This window comes from Drosophila pseudoobscura, chromosome 2 (genome assembly GCF_009870125.1).
Source record: "Drosophila pseudoobscura strain MV-25-SWS-2005 chromosome 2, UCI_Dpse_MV25, whole genome shotgun sequence".
Taxonomy (NCBI): Eukaryota; Metazoa; Arthropoda; class Insecta; order Diptera; family Drosophilidae; genus Drosophila; species Drosophila pseudoobscura.
The window spans coordinates 12,018,967-12,031,323 of record NC_046679.1 but is presented as its reverse complement, the minus strand read 5'-3'; the positions used below and the strand labels follow the sequence as shown (position 1 = coordinate 12,031,323).

At 42.8% G+C, this 12,357-nt stretch overlaps 2 protein-coding genes and 1 non-coding gene across 5 annotated transcripts in view; 1 reads left to right on the top strand and 2 right to left on the bottom strand.

The window, feature by feature from the left end:
* The window catches only part of LOC4801438 (trithorax group protein osa), a 30,766-nt gene extending 28,312 nt beyond the window's left edge, over positions 1–2,454 (bottom strand). For 2 of the 3 annotated variants that reach the window (XM_033378923.1, XM_033378926.1), the window contains exons 1-2: positions 2,356–2,454; positions 1,543–1,689 (exon numbers count right to left, since the gene is read on the bottom strand). In XM_033378923.1, coding sequence (XP_033234814.1) covers positions 1,543–1,594 — 52 coding nt within the window. In that variant the 5' untranslated portion in view covers positions 1,595–1,689; positions 2,356–2,454. The remainder of the gene's footprint in view (positions 1–1,542; positions 1,690–2,355) is intronic. The other variant, XM_015181766.2, reaches the window with a different exon arrangement.
* Positions 1–12,357, top strand: part of qin (tudor domain-containing protein qin) — a 70,952-nt gene that overhangs the window by 29,918 nt on the left and 28,677 nt on the right. The gene's annotated exons all lie outside the window — the stretch shown is intronic.
* TRNAP-UGG (transfer RNA proline (anticodon UGG)) lies at positions 11,227–11,298 on the bottom strand. Its single transcript has one exon. It is a non-coding gene; the product is annotated as a tRNA-Pro (tRNA).

Genomic DNA, 12,357 nt, shown 5'->3' with positions numbered 1-12,357 from the left:
AATTGCATTTTCCCCAATGCAAATGCCTCGCACTCGAACTAGAGCACGTTTACCTCAACCAGGAGGGCACCGTTGGTACCACTCCACCTCCAACAACAATCCATCCCCGGGTCAGCGTCCAGTTTAGATATCCATTTCGCGTTGTAATGCCCTGTCATGTCGCACCGACTCTGAATGCCGTCAATACTGGATGCCGATGATGATGATAATAAATTTTAAGCCATTCCATCAATACAGAGTACGAGGCGACAGAGCGCCTGAACAGTGGGCAAATAGATTGAAAAAGGATTGAATAGGAAGAGGAGGAATAGATAAAGAAGAGCTCAGTATTGTATTGCAAAGGTACAGCCAGTATAATGTTGATGGCAATGATTTTTACCTCCTAACAATGGCATTTTCTATAAACTCTTATGGAAATACGATCTTATATTCAAGTCTTATATTTTTATTGATTTCAATGTGAAGAGTAATCCTTTTTGATACGATTTTCAATGACAGTCGATCCCTAATTGTTAAGAAATACACATTTGGGGCAAAACCTGATGTTTAGTGATATTCTAAGCAGCTGTGGATGGGTTATCTCTTTTGGGATCTGTCTAACAACAACATCCACAAAAAAACGCTTATCAGCAAAACTAACCTCCATCAATATTCCGAGTCATGCACACGACATGTATGTTGTTTCTACTACTCTCGGGGATTCTGTTTGGAAGCATTCCCTTGTGCAAGAGCAGAAAAGCAAAAGAAATTACTCAAAAATCCTTTCATGTAAAGAAGACTAAATGAAAGATCTTCTAGAAACTGCAATATATTACCAAGCAAAATTATTGAATAATTTTTTAACAATGTCCAGAAGAAGTCTAATTGAAGTAAGGCCCTCCTGGAAGGCCTTGTAGCTTTTACTATATATTGTAAATTAGGATTTTTTAAAGGGATAAAAAAATTTGTCTGTTTTTCCATTTTGTGGCCCACTGTGCGGCTTAGCCGACACTCAACTGACGCAGATGGAGTGGGGGAGGAGGAGAAAGGGAACGGGAGGACGTCATTGCAAACCGCGACGGATTCGCGCATACTTTCGCCTCCGATACACAAAAATAAACGCAACTTTGCGCACGTATTCGGGATTTCGGATGTTATCGCATCCAAAGGTATTTAAACATCATTTTCATATTGTCAAATACCGTCAACGAAAGCCCGTATTTCCCTAGTCCTATGCGATTCAGCTGCAGATTCGTGGGTTTTTTGCGGGGGAGGAGGAACAAACATACTTCGATGATTGCATAATTTCTAATATTCCGTTGGCAAAGCAGAGAACGACGACACTTTTGAGTGCAGAGTGCCAGTGCCGACAGTGTTGAAAGTGTTGGTGTTGGTGTTGGTGTTGCTGTTGGTGTTGTTGAGAAGCTACGACCTTGCTCCCGTTCAGTCACCCAATCAACAGGGGAAAAAAAAGACACACTGCGAAACATGGAAACTGGTTCCGTTCGATTCTAACTAACTTGGCTGAAACGGGGCTAACCTAATGGATGGATATGCACTTACCAAATGCCAGTGGCAGAAGCCAAAAGCTCGATCCTCCGCTGGGAATCCACATGATTCGCTGGTTTATTTTTTTGTGGGGAATTTTGACACTCTCTTTATTGTCTCGTATTCCTGTTTGATTCCTAAAGAACCATATTCGTTGAACAACTGAAAGTATTTATCATCGCCCAATAAAAATTAAATTAATTTATTGACTTTGTTGACCAAATGGAGAGAAATGTATCTCCCGTGGCGACATTCGTTTTGGGTTTAACATAAAAAGTTCTAGAACAGGGCGTTGTCTCACACGAAAAGAAAAGAATGTCTCTTGTCTCTTGGTGTAATTTGAGGAGACAAACTTTGCCGGAAAGGTTTTCTTTTCTGGGTGAAATCTGGCCCTAAGCCTCTATTAACATAGATTTCTTTGCCAAAGTATTTTTTCTTCTCTTTGAAACATTTCCTATTAACACCTCAAAGATTTACACTAAATGGTCTTTCATCTGCGGTCGGCATCTCTCTCTTTGGTGGTTAAAGCAAATTGGGGCATAAATCTAGATACTTTTGAAAGGGTCATTTGTTTTCTGGTTTGTGGTTTGCAGGTCACAATATTTTTGTTCTATTTCAAATCTCTGCTCACAAAATTTCACATTTATTTGGTTTTACACAATATGCAAATTTGTTCTTCTAAGAATTCTAATCGTTTGTGCGCAAACTTTCACATATCAAAATATTGTTGGGGAAATACCCAACGGCGGGGGGTTGACAGTTTATAATTTTATCAAAAATATTTCTATGGCATGTAACTGCATTTTGGGGGCAGGCAACAAAACGAACCGAAAGCGAAACCAAGACGACGACGAACGATGGAGAGCGGCGCGATATTTTCGTTCACGGCGCACGCGCAACGTTCCAATTGAAACTGAGTCTGATCGTGCGGCGGCGCGATTGTTTATTTGAATGTTTGCACTGCTTGCCGCAGTGCGGGACTCGAACTGCTTGCTTGGCTCTCTCTCTAGCTCTAGCTCTCTCGCTGCCGCAGCTGTTTGCGGGCCAGTCGCGTGCTTGGGCAGGGAGGGCGGCCTGTGTGTTGCCTTAGGTCAGGTCTCTCGGCTCTGCCTTGTTTCTGCTTCGCCTCTAAATTTAACTACCGTATTCGCCCGCTGCCTTGTGGCTTGTAATGAAGACATTAACCGACAATTACCAGGGTGGCCATCTTATTACAGCCGCATGATGATGGTCCCGGCGTGACAGCTGGCCCTTCCTTGGGCTATGGGCCTTGGGAGTGGGTCGTGTGTTCTGTTCGGTTCAATCATCATCTTTGCATTCTCCTTTCACCTTTGCACTTTCTATCGCTATGAAATTACCCACAAAATATGATCAGCTCATCCCACATAGTTATTTGCGAAATTTTCAATTCAATTTCGCCAAGCCACGCGATCGGAGAGGTTTGCCATGCCGTTACCCTATAACGTAAGGTGTATCTGGGTGTATTTGACAGATTTTGTTTCAGGGGAAATATATATTTACATATATAATATTTACAAAATATATTCTACTATTTTTATATTTTTTTTAATTATGTTATAATATCAATATAAAGAATTATTGGAACATTTAAAAATCATTTCATCGTAACTTGAATTATGGCCTGAATATTAGTGAATCTATAAAGTCTTCTGGACCACGTCTCAGAGAAAGCCTTTAAATCTATTACTTTGTACATATATTTATGCTCCATTCTTACCATGTTTCATATTAAATATGTATATCTTCCTTCTGAACATTATAAAGTTATGGAATGATCCCAGTAGTAGTAATTTAATAATTTAAGGAAGGGTATTCTTACTGTTATCCTTTTGTTCTACACTTTTCGAACAGCATTTCTTAGGTCCAAACTACATTCAGACAAGTTGCCTCGAGATCGTTGGGAACTATTTCTCCTTGCTTATAGCGAGAATAAGGAGAACTCTGACTCTTCAGCCTTCACTCTCTCTTTTTCTCTGTCAGTGTGGAAGAGCAATAAAGAATTCAATTATATGTCCCTTAAGTACTTAAAGAGATCACAGCACCCCTCTTTTTTGATTGCTAAGTTTATATCCCATTTATATCCATAAATATTTTTGTACAATCCCTATATCTGTAGAGTACTTATAATTCGTCATAAAACACCCCACATATCATACCCATTTCTCTCGTAATGTATGGGTCCCATCATATTTTAGCATATATTTTGATATCTTGCCAAGCCCCCACTTCATTGTGCGAATTTTGAAAAATTTGATTTAATTGAATTTAATTTAATTAAAAGTGTTATAAATCATGTGGTGAAATTTTGTGCGGGACACGCATTGGATTTGGCCTGGCCCAATGACTTGGCTCCATCCATCCCCAATGCATTGTAAATTTCCTTTCGTTTTTTGTAGTTAATGGATGTCGCTCATTTCCCCAGCATTTACATAATCTGCCAGTTTTTCAAGTTCAGCGAAAAACAAAAGAAAATGCAGGCGAAACGGATTTCAAGTTTAAATGAATTGTTGAATGAATTGAATGGAATAGAAATTATACATAATTTCCCCTGTTCACCCATAAATAATTAATGAACCCCCCCAAGGGGGTAATCGAATGAAAGTGCCAGTCCGAGTGCCAGCATTAAATCGCGTGATAAGTGCTTGAGGTCGTGTTGTATGGGAGAGAAGACTGTTGCTGGCTGGCTGGCTGGCAATTTATTATCTCTTATATTTCTATGGGCTTATAAGTGCCCAATCCTCCGGTATGGTCATTGTCTGTGGCGGCAGCCCGAGGCCTTCGTGTACAAAGTTGTTGGAGAGCCTACAAGCCGAGGAAGGATCATGCATATGGGAGTACAGGGAGTACAGGGAGTACAGGGAGTGCATGGAGAGTGGAGCACGTGCCAAAACATGGTTTAGAAAGTGCCCGAAGGCACTTCCTGCCTAGGCATCGGAGCCTGCCTGTGTGTGTGTGCGTGTGTGTGTGTTTAGTTTGAAATGGTCGATAAAAAAGCGATTACTAAATTCAATTTAGTCACAAAGCATCGACGACACCTTTGTGGGATTTTCAATTATATTGCCCGTCCAGAGAAATATGCCCGGCCATGCCAGTCAGCCTGTGGACTTGTTTCCCTACTCCCCCCCTTCCCCAGCTCCAGCACCAGTTCCGCAATGGAAAATGTGGCCAGCAAAAAGGCAAAATGCAAAGCGCCAAAGGCGTGAAAATAATCCATAAAAAGGAAAGCCATAAAAAGAGAGAACTCTCGAGGAAAAAAAAAACAAAAATGAAAGAAAAAGTAGCCAACGAAGAAGAAGAAGGAGGGCGGGGTGCCCACACAAAAGCTCTCTGACTGAAAGAGCAAAAAGCGCGCTTAAATGATTTTGAATTGTGGACAAACATTGGCGACATGGAAATAGACGGTCGGACGCGGACGCGGCATGGACAAGGATCCGGGCGGGGACACGGACACGGGTTGACGTTGTCAACATTGTAGCTGCGGCTTCTGGCTAAAATGTTTGTGGCTGCTGCTGCGGTTGCCGCTGGGATGCTGGTTAAAAATAGTGCCAGGCAAAGCCCCGAACACAAGCTGCAAAAATCACGCGCCATGAATCGTACAAAGCGCAATTGAATGGAACTCCTCTTCTCTTGGTCAGCGCGCGGGCAGGGGACCGGGGACCCCAGTTGTAGGGATAGATGGCTCTCTGACTTTGACTTTGGTTTTTCCCTTGTTGGGCGATCGGGTCTTTTCGGCTTGGGACTCTGTTTGGCAAGTCCGCAGAGCTCGTGTGAAGATTCATTTGGCAATTTAATAGTATTGGTGCAGTCGCTATTGTCGTTTGTTGTGCTTCTTCTCTCGCATTGCATTTATTGCATTTGCTCTCTCACCAACAACAAAAACGGGACAAGCGCAGGCGAACTTCGTTCTGTCCCGATCTTGTCGGCAAACGATAGCAGCTCGTCGTTTGATTTCACGAGCGTCGCTCCTAATCGTACGCATTCCAAGCTCTCGTTCAATCCCTCCCTCTGCAACAAAAACAAGGGCAAGGGCTTTGCCAACTCTCACTCTCAGGCCGCGCTCTCAGTAAATATACGGTACCTCGTGTGTAGCATATAGAATAACGAACGGAATTTGTCTTTGCTGCGTAGTTTCTGCTATGCTTAGGCTAAACTTATTCATCATTCGAACACACTGAACCCTCCAGGGTATTCCCAGCTTCGCTTCGTTCCACAACTGACCCAACCTTCTCTCTCTCCCTTTCTCTTTCTCTCTCTGCATTCTGTTTCTGTTTCAATTGCAGCGCTTTTTTTTTTGTAGAGCCGCATATCCCTGGAAGTGCCTGCAACTAACAAGTCGTCGGGATTGCCAGCAGAAATGTACATACAATGTTGTTGTGTTTTTTGTATTCCGGGCTAAATCAATTGGCATTTCAAATTGCACGCCTTTGAGTGTTGCGCACTGCGTTTGCCATTCGTTTGAGGGAGTTTTTTATAATTGAAAAGTGGCCACCGGTAGATGGTGGGAGATCCATTCACCTTGTTGTGGCAACAGCAGCACCAGCAGCAGAGGAAGAAAACGAGGCAAAACATTGAGGCTATTTAAGTTTGGGTTTCGTTCGGCAGTTTAGGCAAATAGAGCCATAAGCCGTAGCCACAGCCAAGCCATACAATTAATGCAGATGACGATGCCGATGTTGTCTGGTGGAGGAATCCCATCCATGTGGCACAGTCCAGGTGCTGCTGATGTTTGTGTTGTGCAGACACCACCACCACCAGATACTTCCTTCATTAGGCACATGCCAAACGGCCGTGCCACTCTGCCCCCCAGGGGGCTCCTTTGGGCCACTAAAAATCTCATTTGGCAACAACAACAACAACAGCAACCATTCTGTCCCAGTCTGGACGAGTCCCCAGGTCCATTGTATGCCTCGTGCGTGTCGCTCTCGGATCGGTTTTTGGTTTGGCACATTGTTTGCTGCATAAATAACTTTAGAGTAAATTAATTTATTCGTTGACATGTGTCCTGCGTTTATTCCAAATTGCATTGTCATTATGCAAATGCACTTTGCTGCACTCTTACCCTATTTTATGCCTCCCATCACTCCACTCGGCTCCATGTCTACTCTACCCTTCCCTCCCCTCGCCACCCTCCCCTCCCTCCGTGACGAGTTAAGTTTTTCTGTGTTGCAGCGTGTCAGGATTTATTTGTTTATTCAAACGAGTTATTTACACTTAATTTGACAATGCGTGTAATGCTTTGTTAGGCACACACTCCTACATCTATCTATTTCCAGAATTTGTTAGAGAAACACACACACACACACACACACACACACACAGACGGGCACTGATGCAAGTGCATGTTGCATTGATTTGCATCTGCCCCAAAGAGTATAGGATTCATTGTGTCTCCTGGCAGCATGATTTGCTGCCTGCTAATCCGGAATTTATTACTGGGTGCCTTTTGAGGCACGGAATATATTATAAGCATAAATATCATAAATAAATGATACTTCTGTTTATCACGGACTTGAAGATTCTCTGCCACTCGAGGGAGGTGGAGTTTCCCTTGTCTAATGGAATATTTATCAAAGTTTTGGGGGGAAAATTTCCAGGTATTAATTTTAAAATTGTTTTGTAAAAAAGGCTTCTGGCATGCACATCTGATTCAATTATTGCCACAAGTATGTGGAGACTTTACCTAATCTGGGAATTTCCGAAATGGAACCATCGAAATTTAATTTTGTTTGAAAGCATTTACTTATAGAAAAAAACATTGTGAAATCGAACAAGCTTTGCTCCTTATTTTGTTGTATGTATTCCCTCATACGTTAATCGATCTATTAAAAATTATCAAAGAATAATACATACATATTTTTATAGAAGTACCATGTTTCCAATAAGCCATAGCGTGAAGAGGTGGCAGTAGTAATTCACAAATTATAGCATTGTAAACTTAGTTAATTTTAATTAATTTATTCATAAAATAAATTTAATTAATTTTCTCCTAACCAATTACATTTTACTTAAATATTTATTAATTTTATTTTGTATTAAATGTTTATTATGCGTAAAATCGCACTATTGAAATCTAATTCCTTCCCTATCTCGTGGCAAAGGTAGAATCCATCTTAATTACAAGTTTAATATATTGTTTTAATATTAATTTATTTATTAATCAAATTAAAACCACATTTGGGACTTACATTCGACGTTCCGTGGTACTAACGCGAACAAATTTATGAATTTTATGTCAAATTTATATCCCATTTACATAACTTGTTAATTATGCAATAAAGAGATGCCAGAAGTTGTTTGTTAGTCGGTTGTTGGTTACTTGCACCGTTGATTGTTGTGTGTGTGCGCTCGTGCTTCAATCAACTACTGACCAAATAACCGACATTTCACGCCCGCTGGTATTACATCTATGAATCCTCCACCCCTACCCCCACCCCCCACTAACTATGCACAACATTCCGCCGCACCCGCAACAACACTGCGGTGGTTGCCTCATTACAAGAGGGAAATGCTCACGCTTTCCTCAGCCAGCAGCAGCAGCGGCGGCAACAGCGGCGGCGGCAGCGACTGCATGTTGCATTTTATGAATGAAGAAAAATGTAATTTTACACTTGAATTGCGTGACTCGCGGAGTGGCTGGTTCTCATATTTCATTGCAAGACTAGACGAGACCAGAGACACGAGAGCAGAGACCAGAGACCAGACTAGAGCAGAGCACAGCTTGGGGATGCCGCAATCCATCAAGTAAATTGAAAAAGAGCATTGATAGGCAAATTGACTGCCGTCTGTGGCGGTTGCACAATCGCATAATTGTGGGAGTTGTTGCAGTTGCAGTTGCAGATGAGTGGCTCCCAGAATGCCCTTCTCATTAGGCGGTGATCCTTTCACCAGAGATCATCGAACATTCACTTTCAATGGCCAATGACATTCACTTGGCCAGCAAACAGGCAATTGATCAGACGGCTGGCTGGCTGGCTGGCTAACTGGCTGCCTGCTGTGCTGTTGTGGCACTCATTAAATGTGTTTCTGCACTGCACTGCACTTTGTGGCCGCCACCGAAAGTCATTAACAGTTATGGAACCGCCACACCACACCACACCTGCCTCCGACTCTGACTCGGAGTCCAACCCCAAACTGCAGCTTGTTGCCAGGCCATTAGCCGATCTAGTTGGTGCTTCTTGCAGCACCAGGCAGCAGCAGCTGCTCGTGATTTGTTCGACTGCAAACGTATTGATTTCATTCCATGCCAGTGTGCCACAAAGCACACAAAACATTAACGTAGACAACGAAATATTGCGCATACGCCACCGTCTCTGCACGAAAAGAATTTCGATTTATTTCCCTGGTGTTTGTCATATTTTTCCTGCTTCATAACTGAATCAAAACCATTCAACTTCTGCCAAGGCATGTCAGAATGCCGACTAGTGATGGCAAACTAAAGTCATTTTCTGTGGGGGGAATGTCTGAAATACCTGCGATCTCTTCGCTCTTTTCCTTTCGAATACTTGCCTCGGACACTCCAAAGAAATTGTTGCACATAAGTAATTTAATTGCATTTAGTCGTTGGATATATCGTTAATGTATTTTTTAATTGTTGGAAATTCGAACACGCTCATTTCACTCAAGTCCCATTTTCGACAATTACTACTTGCTTTTTCTCATAAGATTTTTACCATCGTATGTAATACGTTTATAGACGGGGGTATGGGTTTCTTTGTACAGTCTTTTGGTATGTTTGGAAAGCATAGTTCTCAATGAGATTACTATCTTAGGATTAGGAGTAGGATTACACAGACCCACAAAAAAGTGTCGTAAGCGGCTGACCAGAGTATTATATCTCTAAGTAATTTGGGGCCCTGAGCTTTGTTATTTATAAGATCTCTGTAAGTTAATCTCTTTGGTGGCTGTAAAGCCCCAAGTCATGGTAGATATTCTTCTGTAGAGTGTGAGGCATGCACATAGGATACTTCTCTGCATATGTTCCCATGTTTCTTGCTCCATTTCATAGAATCTACACATGTCGTATCTCTACTAGGTTTCCATTTCTTGAAATATCATGAGATATCTCATGTGGTAATGCCCTGTGACATATCCCCTAATGTCAAGGCTACCATCTTCTAAAAATCATCATAAAACACACAAGTACTTGGGAAAGCTAACAAGTACTCCAAAAGACTTACTCCAAAGAGAAAACTGAATAGGGAATGGGATTTATTTGATTTCCAATATTCATAGAAAAGCAAAAAAACCTTCCTATATGTACCATTATAGCTATCAAAGTATTACGTGACGATAGGCAACATATACAGATCTTGATAAACTAAGAAATGAGGAGGTTATCATTGGATCGCCGATATTTATATTAGGAGCTTTTGAAATTATTCTTACGATGAATAAGTCAATTTTCTTTCAATCAACCGCCTGTATGTTCAATTTCGAGAATTGAACGCCCTCAACCTTTCGTTATTATGGCAGCTATAGAAAACAGTAGTTCGATTTAGGGACAAACCCATGGGCACGACTTTATTGAGCTGGATTCTCATGCCTATCAAGAACCTTGAGTTTTTTATGATCTAAAAACCTGCGACATCGTTTTATGCTGAAAACTATCGTATAAATCGGATTTCTAACGCACTCCACACATCTCCAATAGCCAGCTGCTGGCCTGGGTCTTAACTGGGTCTTAACTGAGTCTTAACCGAGTCAAGTGAATACTTGGTCGCTAAATTCGGGCTGCCGAGCTGCTGGCTGACAAGAGTCTTTTCGATTGAGCTGCAGGTTGACTGCCCCGGCCTGGCACTTGTTGCCGTCTGGGACCGTGCGGCAGCTGCTGTTGATCCGTGCAACGCGTCCCGATGCGAAGGCCATCGATCGCCGGCAGTCAGAAAAAACTTGTGCATATTTCTGGGTGATTTTGATGTCGAGATGCCCCAGCGGATGCTGATGCCCCGGCAGAGTGAAAGTAGTTTTGTGTTTCTGAGATGCATCGGATTAAAATTGGGAAATATTCAATGCGAGAGAGGCGGCTTTTACAAATACCAGTATGATGTCTCTATTCTTTCGCCGAATTATTCATTAGATGAGGAGCTTTGTCCCCAAATGTCCCCCACATAAAAGAAGATAAACTGTTTTTGTGGGGGCTTACATCATAATCAGGTCTCTTTCACACTTTCTGTGCATGCCACTTGGCTGCGGGGCATTCCACAGGCAGAGGCTTGGCCTGGCCTGGCCTGGTCGCCGAGCAACACTCATTGTTCAATTTTTCCCAATTGTCGACCATAAAACACACAACGACTTATCGGCCAAGTCAATCGTAAATGCAGCAAACAAGTTGCATGCAGGCTGGCTGCCTCCTGCCCCCAGAGTGGAGTTGGCTAAGGCTGTGTATTAGCCATAAGCCATCCCCAACAGGCCGGGCCGCCTTTCATTATCTTCTGGGTCCCGGTCCCCCCAGTGCGACTGCCACTGCCATTCCGTGGCATGCCATCCAATCAACCCGATGCCATCGCCGCGCCGGTCGTTCATTTGTTGGCCAAAACGTCGCGTCGCCTATCTGCATTTTCCGATCCTCCATCGTCCATTTCGCTTCGCCTTTGTTTGTTTAATTAACCTTACCATAACCGGCCAGGCCGGGCCATAAATATGTTTTCTTTGTTGCTACCGAACAAAAATATTTCGACCGGGCTCAACCGGGATTTGAACCCGGGACCTCTCGCACCCAAAGCGAGAATCATACCCCTAGACCATTGAGCCTCATGCCGGGCAACGGGCCAATGCCTGCTCTTGAGCTCCGCCGCCGACTGCTGCCTGTTGCGGCTGTTTTGGCCAACAGTGCTCTAGCCCAGTTTCGGCTGCCACATGCATTTCGGCCAGACAGCGGAAAGTATGCAACAGTCTCTGTTCGTGCCGCCTGTTTGCCCCGTGCGCCTGAACGAGTGCTGTGGCAAGAACTGGTTGCCCGAGCAACGAATTTGTACGATTTAGAGACGCTGGGAGGGTATTTTTTATGAACTATGGGATGGGTTTTGTTATTTTGGTGGGGTTTTAGTAGTGTTAATGTAAGCTATAGCAGAAAGGCAGAGAATTTTCCTGGGATGGAACGAGGGAAATCACTTATAAAACTTGTATTGGATCTATTCTGAGCCTCCAACTGCAGATAGCCTCGTTAAGCCGAATCAATTTCACCACATAATAGTTTCATTCGCTTTGTGGATTAAATTAAGACTTGTATGTATTATTTTTAGGGTTCTGTACGGACTTCCACTATATGTAGCACATTTTATTGTCTTCTAAAATGCTAACAAACCATTGATCATTGTCCCTTCCAATTTGTAGATCAAATTATTCCTTTAATGAACTGCCTTATGGGTCTTATGCTCGGTTTATAATTCCCTCTACCGTATAATATCTACAACTAATTCCTTTCCTCTTCTTAAATCAGTAATATTAGCTTACCTTTCTCGTAGTTAGAACTAGTGGCTATATTTTGAATGCAAACTTAGTTCTTTTAGCAAGTGTGGTTCTCATTTTCCTCGCATAATAGTCTAACAGCTACATATCTTTCCTGCATGTTCGCGGCATGCAGCAGCACCCCTCTGTCGGCTGGGTGGTAGGATGGCTAGGATTCGGTTGAACGTGTCGTGGGTCGCAAGGCAGAGCTCCTGCATTTTCCTGCCTGCTTCAACTTGAGGTCCCTTTTGCCACTTGGTGGTGGAGCCATTGCAAATCAACATCCCAATTCCCTTAAGACACTGAGGTTTACTTTTCGTATAACAAAATTGCCACCTAAATGTGGAATGCTACCCTGAGAAT